This window comes from Crocodylus porosus, unplaced genomic scaffold (genome assembly GCF_001723895.1).
Source record: "Crocodylus porosus isolate Cpor-Errol unplaced genomic scaffold, CroPor_comp1, whole genome shotgun sequence".
NCBI lineage: Eukaryota > Metazoa > Chordata > Crocodylia > Crocodylidae > Crocodylus > Crocodylus porosus.
In genome coordinates this window covers 24,882,970-24,895,395 of record NW_017728910.1, presented here as the reverse complement: position 1 = coordinate 24,895,395, position 12,426 = coordinate 24,882,970, and the positions used below count along the sequence as shown (strand labels likewise).

Genomic DNA, 12,426 nt, shown 5'->3' with positions numbered 1-12,426 from the left:
TAAGGGGAAAGGGTTGCCAAGCTTTGGCTAGTGATGGCCTCAGACAGATCTTCAAGAGTTAGCGTTGACAGCCAGGGCGGTGAGGATGGATGTCTGAGGCGAGTGTGCGGGTCCACAGCAGCTTTGCAGCACAAGACAGGAGCTTATAGCCCAGAGAAAAAGATGCCTGGGGAGAAAAGGCCTGAGGAACAAAGCAGGTGGCAGCAGAAGGAAGAGCAAGGAGGTCACGTCTGGGCCTGAAAGCAAGGGAGCCCTAAGAGCAAGCGCCAAAATGGAGCTGGGACCAGAAATAGGGAAGAGTCAGGGGCAGAGAGATGGGCCTGATGGCGGAGGGGGGTCAGAACAAGAAGCCCAGACTGAGGCAGCCCATCCAAAATATTACACACCTTCAAGCCTTCAGGTACGGGGACTTGGCCAGAGAGAACAGCATGGCCTGGCAAGAAAGCCTGGATCCCCAGAAAGCACGGCTGAGAGATGGGACCTGGTGAACCCAGTGCTTCCCCACTGGGAAGTGACAGAGGGGTGGGAGGCTGGGGGTGGGGGCAGAAGAAGGGGCCTGACAAGAGACCCCCGCCCCCAGAGGTCCCTCCTAGTGCAGCCCATCCGGATTGGGAAAGAGCTAAGAACGGGGTCCATTCAGCACTGGGGAGGCCTCCCCGGGAGTACCGTGTCCAGCTTTGGGCATCACAGATCCAGAGAGATGTGGACACACAGGTGAGAGTCCCATGGAGAGCACCAGGAGGGTCAGCGGTCTGGGAAACACAACATAGAAGCAAAGCCTGGAAGAGCGGGGAGCTTTTAATCTGGAAAAAAAAGAAAACCAGGGTGGGATTTAATGACAGCCTTCAACTACTTGAAGGGTGCTGACCAAGAGGATGCGATGAATTCTTCTCGATTGCTTTATCCCCTACAGAAGCCAGGAGCTTACACGGCAACGGGGGAAATGTGGGCTGGGTGTTAGAAAGAACTTGCTCTTTGCGGGGGTGCTCAAGCAGGCGGCCTAGGGAGGCTGTGCAATCGCCGTCCTTGGAAGCTGGGGTGGACACTGGGCTGGGATGGTTTAGATGGCCATGATCCTGCCGTGAGCAGAGGGTAGGGCGAGATGACCTTGTGAGGGTCCTGCCAGCCCCCCAAAGAGCACATCTAGTGGCGGCGGGACAGCCACTTCGGCACTGAGCTGCTGAGAAAGTGGTGGGGCCTGGGGGAAAGGCCTGAGCAAGTCTCTATCTGCCTTAGCAGCTGCCCCAGTAGGAGCTGCTCCACAACGCCCTGGAGATCCAGTTCAACATCATCTCGGCATAACAGGATGCCTCTTTTAAGTGGGCTTAGCTTAAAATCCCCATTTTTAAGGCTCATTAAGGGCATGTGTCTACATGTGCATGCCCTTGGTGTGCCTTAACAATGGCGGTTTAAGGTTATGTGAGCCTAAATTTGATACATGCCTAAAGCAGGTATCCAATTTTGGCGGAAATAGCACACGTGTAGACGTACTAATGCGCATTAACATGTGCGTCAATGGATACACAATGTGTTAATGTGATTAGCATGTCTGCATGTGCACTAAGGCAACTTAGCTATTCGCCTTAATGCGCATTACCGTGTCTACTTGTAGATACGCACCTAAATCACCTTAACGTGCCTTAAGCAAAGGCTCGTGAAGTTTAGGTGCGCATAAATACACGTGCGGACACACCCACAGATATGCACTAATTAGCTCAAACAGCAGCAACGCATCCACTTGGCTGGTTGCAGTCTATACAGGGCCAACAAAGCGCTGAGAGACACAGGCGGCCACACCACGCCTGCCCTGCAAAGCGAGGTACAATGCGAGAGATGCCCCTACCTCAGCTCCCAAATTCCCTGCTTCAAGAGATGTTTTCAATTCCCACGAGCTGGCCGATCTGCCAGGGTGGGAGAAGGGCTACGGCTGGGGCTCCAGCTGCTCCTGCCAGTGAGATTCAGATGTGGGCTATAGCTGCAGCTAGTGCCCCTCTCTCTCAAGGGGGACTCTGCAGCTTCGCTGCTCTCCCTTGCACCGGGCTGGCTCCAGCACCAGCGTTTGAGCTCACGTTGCGATGGGAACACCTTACTGCCTGGCCTGGTGCTTGCACATCCCCAAGAGTCGCCACAGGGTCTTCAGTGAGTGTCTTGGGGCCTATGCCAGCAATGGGGGCAGGGATTAGCATGGGCAGGAGCAGCCCCGGGTGCTCGTTCTCAACACCCGCTTGCCAGCTGTTTCCTCCATGGCCCCTAATTCACACCCTGACTAGTCTAGAGGTTTCTTTCCCAGGCAGAGAACAACCAGCCCTGTTGTTAAATCAGTGTCTACCTCGCCCCAAGGGCTACAGGAATTTCACCTCATTTGCAGGCAATGCAAAATCAGCATAAATTAGTCTAAGGCCCTGAACATGGGGACTCCTGAGACCCAAATCACAACCAAGATCCTTCAACTGTTGTGCTTGGCCCAGGCAGATAAAACCTTGGCTGGGATGATGTAGGTGGGGCTGGTCCTGCTTGGAGCAGAAGGTCGGACTAGATGCAGGTCCCTTTTTCTATGATACTATGACCTGAGAGAGCCTTCTTCTCCGGCTGGCCTTTCTTCCCTGTCGCCCAGATACCAGAGAGGGAGGAGAAGGGAGGATCACAGCCCCGCTGAAAGCAGAAGCAAAACACACCCAGATTTCAACAGAAGGAAAAGCTGCCCAGAGGCTGATCTGGGGCCCGAGCCAGGCACACATGTACAGCCCCTGCTCACACGCACACCCTCCCCTCCTGCCAGCCCAGCTCCAAGTCAACTTCATGGCTTGAAGCTGCAGCAAAGCAGGTTTAGGTCGGATCTCAGGACACATTTCTTCGCTGTCAGAGCAGGGAGGCCTTGGAGGAGACGCCCAGGGAAGGGGTGGACTCTCCAACACTGGAGGGGTTCAAGGAGAGCCGTGGGTGGGGGATGATCTCGGCCTAGCAATGCCTGCTATGGGCATTTCCCAGGCGTCTGGGCTTTGCTAGTTGCTTCCTCTCTGCTACATGTGTTGTGGGGGGGGTGTTAAGCATTCATCACCGGTGCTGGCTGCACCCCAGGCTGGGGGTGGTGACTGGGCTGTGCCAATGCTCCTGCTGGGACTTCTTGTCTAGAGGGTCTTGCCCCTCCACTCAGGGTCGGACCGATGCCACATCTGGGGTCAGGAAGGAAATTTACCCCCGGTCAGACTAGCACAGACTGTGTGGATTTTGCCTTCCTCTGTATCCAGAGCCTGGCCTGTATCGGGGGTCCATCCTTGGCGGTGTTCAAGACCCAGTTAGACCAAGCCTTGGCTGGGATGATGGAGTTGGGGCTGGTCCTGCTTGGAGCAGGGCTTGGACTAGATGTGACCTCCCGAGGCCTCTGCCAACCCTCGTTGTCTGTGACTCTATGATACTATCTCTTGAGTGTATACTAACAACCTTTTGTAGCAGCAGGACGCTGGCTGCCGTGGTCCCCTGCTTTCCGGGTGGCGGGTTCAGGTGTGAGGTCCGTGCTATGTCAGGGTTGATGGGAGTTTTGCTAAGAGTTCAGCTAATTCACAGAAGTTGAGGGCTGGAAGGGACCTCATGAGATCATCGTGATGGATTCGTACCGGGCTGGTTTGCGGAGGGTTGAGCTTGCCTCAGGCAGGGTTTGGACTAGATGGGACCTCTGGAGCATCTGTCCCACCCCACTTTCTTTATAAAGTCATAAAGCTGAGGATAATGTCATGTAGCTGGCAAGAAGGGATGTGAGCACAGGTGACCCCACTCTCCTTTCTCCCCAGTGGCCGACTGCCGAGCCCCGGCGGAGCTGGAGCACGGGTTCATCACGTTCACCTCGAGGAGCAACCTCACCACCTACCGCTCTGCAATCCGGTACTCCTGCCAGCACCCCTACTACCGCATGGCCCCCAACGTCACCGGTGAGGGCGCCGTGCGAGGCGGGTTGGAGGGACTATGTCCATGCAAGCACGGGGTTGCAATGGTCTGCTCCGTGTGCAACATGTTTACATGTGGCCACATCGCGCGGTCACCCCTGGGAGGAAGGAGCTAGCTAGAAACAGAGGTTTCGTCTGGGTGTCTGTGCTGCTACAGGCAAAGCCGGCTGCAGGCGGTCCTGCAAAGATGACCGTGTCACCCAGCAGGGCTACGTCTCGGCAGAGAAGACGCTGCCCTCTCAGTGCTCTTTGGCGCTCGGGCAGCAGCTCTTAGCGAGCATTGCTAGCCATGTCTAGCTACTAAACCCTGCCCGCACACAGCGCAGTCCTGTCCTCACGGGAAAGTGCCACAGCCTGAAGACAACAGGCCTCACTGATAGCAACACCCAGGCCACATAATCCTTATCACTGCTTGTCTGCGTGCAAAGTTTCCCCCGTTGAGCCCACTGCAAAACCCTCCTGTGGGTGACTGGGAATGGAGAATGCCTGGTCCGCGCTTCCCTTGCAGCGGTGAGGCTGTAGCACTTGGCTTCCCAGGTCTCCCCGGCACCAGCTGGGCTGAACTGGCTCTGCGCCTTTAACCTGGCTTGGAGCAGTCTCCCCAGAGCCAGCATTGTGCCATACAGCCCCCACGTGCTGCCTCTTCGACCCGGCTGGTGCCTCCATCCCTTGACCCGCTGCAGACTGGTATATCAGGGTGTGTGATCGGCTCATCTCCCCGCTCCCAGCACGCAGCCCCTGCTGTGCCCTGAGCAGCCCAGTGGCCCGTGGAAATGAGCACGAGCCACATCTCCGAAGGCAGGACCACTCCTTTGCACTCGCCTCCATCCTCACGGTGTGATGACCTTGGAAGATGCTTTCTGCTGGGGCTCATCCACGCCCCCTGCCTTCAGGAAGAGCTGCAGGTGCCCACTGGAGTCTGGGACCCCATATCACAGATATCAAGCGGTGCCAGCCACGAGACCTGCTAGTGGAGGCTAGGGGTGGAGCGGCAACCTTTCCATGCAGCCCTTCTGCCCTCGGTTCTGCCTTTGCGGACAGCTATGCCAGTCCAGCTACTCCGGTGTGACCCGGGGCCCTAGGATTTATCATGACATGTGCTAGACCTGTGTTTAGGAAGGGCACAGTGCAGGCCCTCCGGCCATGCACGCGCAAACCCCAGTGCATCCAGGCCATGGGGCTAACATCTCGCTCTCTTCCAGGCCTGTACACCTGCGATGAGAACGGGGTCTGGAGGAGCGAGGAGCTGGGGACCAAGCTGCCGTCCTGCCGACCAGGTACCTGGAAGGCTCTGGAGATGCCCTCTCACGGCCACTTGTGCTGCATGCTGCAGAGCCTGGGGGGATGTAGGGGCATGGGGCAAGGGTGGGAAGCATTGGCCCAGTTCTGCTGGCTGTGCTTCAGGCCTGGAGCGATGTGGTGCCTCCCCAATAGACGGAGGCCCACCTCAAAGGCTACGCTGCAGAGACACAAACCTCATCCCCAGGGGAAAAGCCACCTCTTGGCCCTGTAGGACCCAGCAGTGAGTGCTGGAGAGATGGGGGGACGTCACAAAAGTGGGGCCCGGAGTCCTGAATCCCCCAAAGTGCATAGGCATTGAGATCACGGGTGTCAGCTCAGACCTCTTTCTAAGGCACGGGGCCCAAATCCAACCCCTGGGGGCACTGGATGTGTCAGGAACATTGCACTGGTGGAATTTGGCCCCTACAGCACTATGAATCCACCCCCAAGCCCAACCAAAACCAGGTAGCCAGCAGAGGCAGGTCTTTCGATACAGGCCCAGCCCCACAGTGCTGGAGAAGCCTTTATAGAGCAGGCATCAAGGTGCTTTTCAGACATCCACTCACTTGTATGGGCCTTGCTCCCATTTCACAGCTGGAGACACTGAGGCTGAGAGATTCAGGGGTGGGCCCAAGACCCCAGGAGAAGGCAGTGTCAAAGGAGGGATTGGTGTTAAGGGCTCACTTGCTCCTACCCCAGTGTGTCAGCTTGCAAGACCTCAGGCCAAGCTGCCTGCACCAGGGCGTCGTTGTGCGAGAGCCTGGCAAACAGCCCTGTCCTGCCCCTGTCCGAGCGGCAGGCCCGTTCTCCGTTCTGGCCAAGAGGAAGCCGGTTTGAGCTACAAACCAGCTGAGCCGGCTGCTCCTGCTCTACACACATGCATGTGCACCCTGTGGCGTGTGCAGCTTTTCTGTCGCCAACAAAAACACCTCTCAGCAAATGGCAAAGGGCGTACCCTGTTCCCATCCCGTGCCAGTGCCGGGGAGAGCGGTCCGGCCCTTTGGAAAGAAGCCGGACCAGAAAGAGAAAGTTCCCTGTGGACTCTCATACGAAGGGAGCCTGGGGACATGTCCCAAATGCAGGTTTCAGCCAGATGCCACTGAATTCCCAAGCCCCAACCATGCCATAGCCCATCTGGCAGAGGCAGCCCTGCCAGGAGGAAGGGCTGCATGGAGGGAGACTTGTCCTCCATCGCTCGCTGCTGGGCCTCCTCTATGCTCAGACAAGACGGCTGGGTACCTGGGGCCTGCATCTGGCAGAAATTAATGGTTATGAACCCTTGCTTGGCTCCCCGTTGCACCAGAGCAGAGTCACCCCCGTGCAGGATTCCTCCTGCTGGCGTGGGAAGGGTGAGGGCAAAAGCACCGTCCATCTAAAATACATAGCTGGCAGAGCTTCCCCAGCCTCTGCCAGGCCTTGGCACAGCCTGACAGCTGCATGGGGCAGAGTTGCAGGAATTTTTGGGCTAAGCATCTTTGTGTTCCTTACAATACTAAATGCACGCCTGAATGCCCACCTTCGCACCCCCCCCCAGCCCCCTCCAAGAGGTGTCACCTTTGCGTAGGCAAATGTTCCCTCCCGGGGCCGGGTCTCGGACACGGCAACGCGGTGCAAAAGTAACTCGGCCACCAGCTTGCAGCCGTGCAGCTGGTGTCTCCGCTCTGCGGGACGGAGATCATCGTGCTGCGTGGGCACGTGGCCGAGAGCCACGACGATCCATGCCTGTCGCCCCCGTGCATTCGTCTGCCAGACCCGTCCCTGGCTTGTTCGGCGGCTCAGGCAAGTCATCGTCACCCCTCTGTGCCTCAGTTTCCCTGCCTGGAAGCTGGGCTTGTTGCTTCTCCCTGTGCCTGGGGTAATGTGCGGCTGTGTCCATCAATGCTTGTGAAAGGGGCAGCATATCAAGCGCTGTGCTAGTGGTCACTCCCTGCCTCGCTGTCCACAGACCTCCAGTGGTGCCCACATCCCCAAGTGGCCCTGTTTGGCTGCAGCTGCCAGGGGGAGTGAATCACTCCCAGCTCAGTCTCCCGGGGACCAGGCAGGACTAGGCATGATGTGCAGGGCCTCAGAGACTGTTTATCCCATTGCTTTCTTCCATCCTCTCCACCCAGTGCAGCCTCTCTCCATGCGCCCCTTCTCTAATGGGCACCTTTCCTTCTCCAGCTGGGTTAAAGGAGCTGGATGAACAGCCTGGGGGATACTTTAATGGGACAGGGGAGGCAAATTAGGGCTCCTGAGAGAGCAATTTCGGATCAGCTAACTAGGGCAGGTCAAGGACTAATCTAGGTTGCAGCAGTGGGTGGCCAAAGGGGCTTGCTTGTGTGAGCCTGGAGAGCTGGGAGGTTGCTTCCTAGCCGCCATCTGGGTCCTGCACTGGCCGCCACATGCTCCCATGTCACTGGCCGCCTCTGAGCATCGTGGCAGCATTGCCATTTGGCTTGCAACCCCCACGGCTCCTGCAGCGCCCGGGTCAGCTCCGCAGAGGAGGGGTGATGCGGGCCAGGCTTTCGATGAGGGGCTCAGCTGAGCCTGATCCCGTTCTTAGTAAGCAACAGGGGGAATCAGGGGCAGGCCTGACTCTGAGCAGGGCGTAAAGCAACCCGCACGAGACATAAGCCAGGTCAAAGTCCAAGATGTGAGTCGGCTCTGCGCCAAGGTGTTGCCGGCGAGCCTGGAATCGAGCCCTGTGTTTCTGGGGCGCTCCAGACACCTTCCCGGGGACGGACCCAACAGGCAGTTGAATGCATTTCCTTCAGGACCTAGAGGGACGCCGGGCGGCTGTGGTGGGGGTGGAGGAGACACGGGGCTGCTGGCAGAAAGACCCGGCCTAGAGGTGAGCAGAGCGTCTGTCTGAGCACCGAATCCCAGCTGGACTCGAACCCGTCGCTGGAAAGCCCTGAAGATGCCTCCCTCCCAGCTCCCGACTTGCTGGTGCCCTGTGCGGTCGGGCCCAGCCTCGAAGGCCTTCCAGCGTAGGTCGCTGGCGGTGCGATCCTCGCAGCCTCGTTTGAGCGCTCGTGTGCCGGAGGGGCGTGGAGGGAGCCCCAATGCTTCCTCCCCGCCCGCCCCCATGAAGGTACTTGGGGCGTCCTTTGGTGCAATGATGGATGGCGCTGAGCTGCGGGCATGCATCATTGCGGGTGCATTATGCCGCCAGGCTGCCCCTTCTCCGGGGGGTCCATCTGGTGCCAGCGGGGCACTGGGGTGCAAAGGCAGGCCGTGTCATGGAGCAAAGTACAGCCATAACAGTGAAGGAAGGATGTCCCAAAGGACAAGGAGGAGGCTCTAGAGGCAAGCAGCACAGTGGCTGGAAGGGGAGGGGATGGAGGCGGGGCCTCGCTGCTGGCTCTGCCACTGATTCGCTGTGTAACCTTGGGCAAGTCACTTCCCTTCTCTATGCCTCACTGTCCCCAGCCTTTGAGACATGGGACTGGCCTCCCTAAAGGGCTGAGGAGAAGGATGCATAAGGATGAGGCTCCCAAGCTGGCATCAGGGCCAGTTCGACCCAGCCGCAAACAGATGGCGCAAGTGACTCTCTAGGGCACGTGATGAACGTAGGATGAGAGCAGACTCTCTAGGACGAAGGTAGAACTGGCAGCCTCCCTCCCAGACATGTCTGCAAGGGCCCAAGAGATTAAGGATGAAGGAACGGACTCGCGGGAGGGTCAAAATCAGCCCGAGACAAGAGAGTGAGGGGGAGTTGTCCGCGGAGGCCGGTAACAAAGAGCATTTGGGACCGGAGGGGATGCTTGACGCTGGCATAATCTACCAGGGAGCCCTTTGCCCCGCTCTCCGCTGCTGCGGCTTCGGAGTAACGGCCCTGTCTCTTCTCTCCCCAGTGTGCGGCCGGCCCGTTCGCCCCTTGCCCGGCATCATCAAGCGCATCATCGGCGGGCGCAACGCGGAGCCGGGCTCCTTCCCCTGGCAGGCCCTCATCGTGGTGGAGGACACGTCCCGGGTGCCCAACGACAAGTGGTTCGGCAGCGGGGCCCTGCTCTCCGACTCGTGGGTGCTGACGGCGGCCCACGTCCTCCGCTCCCAGCGCCGGGACAACACGGTCATCCCGGTGTCCAAAGAGCACGTCACCGTCTACCTGGGCCTCCACGACGTGCGGCGCAAGACGGCCGCGGTCAACCGGACGGTGGAGAAGATCGTCCTCCACGCGGGGTTCGACATCCAGAACTACAACCACGACATCGCCCTGGTCAAGCTGAGGGAGGGGGTGGCCATGGGGCCCTACGTCATGCCCGTCTGCCTGCCGCAGTTCGAGCGCGAGCTGGAGGGGCCGCACCCCAACACCTTGGGTCTCGTGGCCGGCTGGGGCATCTCCAACCCCAACATCACCGTGGACGAGATCATCAGCTCGGGCATGCGGACCCTGTCCGACATCCTGCAGTACGTCAAGCTGCCGGTCGTCCCGCACGCCGAGTGCAAGGAGAGCTACGAGTCCCGCTCGGGGAACTACAGCGTGACCGAGAACATGTTCTGCGCCGGCTACTACGAAGGGGGGAAAGACACGTGCCTGGGCGACAGCGGGGGAGCCTTCGTCATCCAGGACCCGGGCACCCAGCGGTGGGTGGCCCAGGGGCTGGTCTCGTGGGGCGGGCCGGAAGAGTGCGGGAGCAAGCAAGTGTACGGGGTGTACACCAAAGTGTCGAACTATGTGGACTGGGTGGAGGAGCACGTGGGCGCCTCTGGGAGGTGGACATTGCCGGACCCCCAGCTGGAGAGATGAGCTGGTCCGAGCCCAGCCAGCGGGCAGGACTCTGGCCGGACTCCGTCACGCGCCAGGCCTCAACCGGTCCCTCCCTCCGCGTATCCCGTCGTCCCCGTGTGTCCATGCTCCCCCAGTTGGAGCCCGCTCCAGCCCCAGCCCCGATGGCAGCTAGGGGAGCGATGGAGACAGAACGACCCCTTCATCTGGACACGTGGAGTCCCTTTGTGCCAGATCCCTCTGCTCGCTCTCCATGCCCGCTTTGGGGGGAAGCCCACAAGATCCTCATCGCGCCACCTTCGCCGGAGCGGAGCCGCAGGCTGCTGACAGAGTGTGTTTTCTCTGCAGCATCCACAGCCATTTGTAGACCCAGCCCTCCCGCCCTGCCCTGCCGCCCGATGCACAGCGCGAGGCGCTCCGGGGGGGGTGTTTAAAACCATCTGTCCCATCCCTCCTGCCATTTTTTGGCTTGGTTTAGTGGCTGGCGCAGAGCTAGCCGGCCTGATTCTGATCTCCTTTACAGCGGTGTCAACCCAAAGCCACTCCACTTCTCCAGTCACTCCAGGATCTGCCCCAGCGCAGCTACCAAACCGCAGAATTGAATGGCAGGCTTGGAAGGACCCTCAGGAGAGCACATCCAGTCCGTCCCCTGCTCGGGGCCTGAGGGGCCAGCTGGCCGCAAGCCAGGGACGGAGCCACGAGCCTGTGCTCATGGAGACCCGGCCCCCGGCAGCCCCGAACCCTGCCTCTGGGCGAAACGCCTCTCCGAGTCTGGATGCCCTGGCGGAGAGAACTTCACCCACGGTGGGACCAGCCCTCGCAACCTCCCTGCCTGAGGCTCAGCTCCGAGGCGGAGAAACCCAGGGAGAGACCCAGCTTCTGAGGTCAGAGACAACGAAGCCCGAGGGAGAAGGCAGGCCCCAGAGACAGAAAGGGACTTGACCAAGGCCCCACGGTGAATCGGTGGCAGAGATCTTCAGCCCTGTGGTTCTTTTTATCCCCGCTGTTTGATCCTGCCTCTCGGCTTTCCTGGGGGCCCAGGGAGCCCCTGTGTGCCCTGCCTGCTTAGCAAGCAGGCTTCCCCTTTCCTCCCTCTCAGCCCAAGGCGCGGGCTGCAAAGCGATGCGCTGAGATTCACCTTGGTGGATGCGCCTGCAGTTCAGCGGCCACGTCGTCCCCACTCCGCCTGTTGTGCCTGGAGGTAGCGCCGGTCACCCTCGGTGCTTGCGAGGAGAAAGCCCCCGTATTAGCAAACAACGCCAGCAAGATGGAGCGGAGCCAGCCCCGCCAGGGGAGAGGGGGAGGGTGGCACCAGGGGTGCTCACGCGGGCATGCGCTGAGATGCCTTCCCTCTCCTGGCTCACTGCGCTGGTGCAGGCCTTTTTCATGGGCATTTGCAAGCCTGCCCTGGGCCTCCAGGTTTTACACCCCACGGCATCTGCTTCGAGCCTGGAGCTTTCTCTGGGAAGCTCCCAGCATCCATGCGGCAGCCGGTGGGCCCCGAGGGGGGCTGCTGCCAGCCTGAAGGCCCCTTCCGCCTTCGTCATCTCGGACCCCAGGAGCCCGATCTATCCCTGGCTTTCCCCTTTGAAGAGCTCTGCTCCCCCAGCCCCTACCCCGGGGTGAAGTGAGGGGGCACTTGCCAAGAGCCTGGCCTGCCCAGAGCCCAGTCCCCTGAGTGAGTCCTAACATTTTGGTGGGGGCTTGGAGAGGTCAATTCTTCCCCTTCCTTTCTTCTCATCTCCTCCCCAACACCTCCCCTCCCCTCTCACGTCCTCCCTCCCTGGTCAGAGAGCAAAGACAAGGGGTCTGCATTTGCCCCATGGGGTTGTATTCACGTACAGGACCAAGTTTGTGCTGGGGGTGCAGAAAAGCCTCGTTCTGAGTCCAGGAGAAGTCTAGGCGCCTCCCCACTTCACCATCTGCCCGACACTCCTCCCCGCTGGCGTATCTCACCCTGGGCATCTCTCCACGTCAGCAGAGATGCCCCTTGGGGCAGGGCCTTGTCTTTGCACACTTGCCAAGCCCCTGACACACTTCCGTATCAAGAGGGCACCTGCTGCGTTGGACGCCTGCAGCTCGCACTGGGCCGAACCTCAGTCTAACTGGGTTTCACTCCCGCCGTGGGAGTCTCCCCGGAGTCAGGGGCAAGACCCCCTGCCCCTTGAGGCTGCCAGCACTGAAGCCAGGACCATGCTGCCCAAGCCATACCTTTATGTTACCCGCGTGCCGCGAACTGTACTCCGTTTGCCTTCGCATAGCTAGACGATATGATATTGTTGACATATTTTTGTACGGCCTCCTGTCAAGCGCCTCGTGTTACGTATGTACGGTCTGTATTATCCTTCCTGAGAACCAAATAAAGCCCCTTGTGTGGACGAAGCCAGTGCACTGAGGATGCCGTGGCGGGGAGCGCGTCGAATGGGCAAACCGCAGCACAGCGGACCACGAGGTGGACGCTTGTTGGTGGTAAATCCCCACCTCAATACC

The 12,426-nt window shown here is 59.6% G+C and overlaps 1 protein-coding gene across 2 annotated transcripts in view; it reads left to right on the top strand.

The window, feature by feature from the left end:
• MASP1 (mannan binding lectin serine peptidase 1) overlaps positions 1 to 12,426 on the top strand; it is a 51,372-nt gene that overhangs the window by 27,259 nt on the left and 11,687 nt on the right. Inside the window, exons 9-11 of one of the 2 annotated variants that reach the window (XM_019532898.1) lie at positions 3,789 to 3,926; positions 5,144 to 5,218; positions 9,062 to 12,314. In XM_019532898.1, coding sequence (XP_019388443.1) covers positions 3,789 to 3,926; positions 5,144 to 5,218; positions 9,062 to 9,957 — 1,109 coding nt within the window. In that variant the 3' untranslated portion in view covers positions 9,958 to 12,314. Of the gene's footprint in view, positions 1 to 3,788; positions 3,927 to 5,143; positions 5,219 to 9,061; positions 12,315 to 12,426 lie in introns of those variants that run through there. The other variant, XM_019532899.1, reaches the window with a different exon arrangement.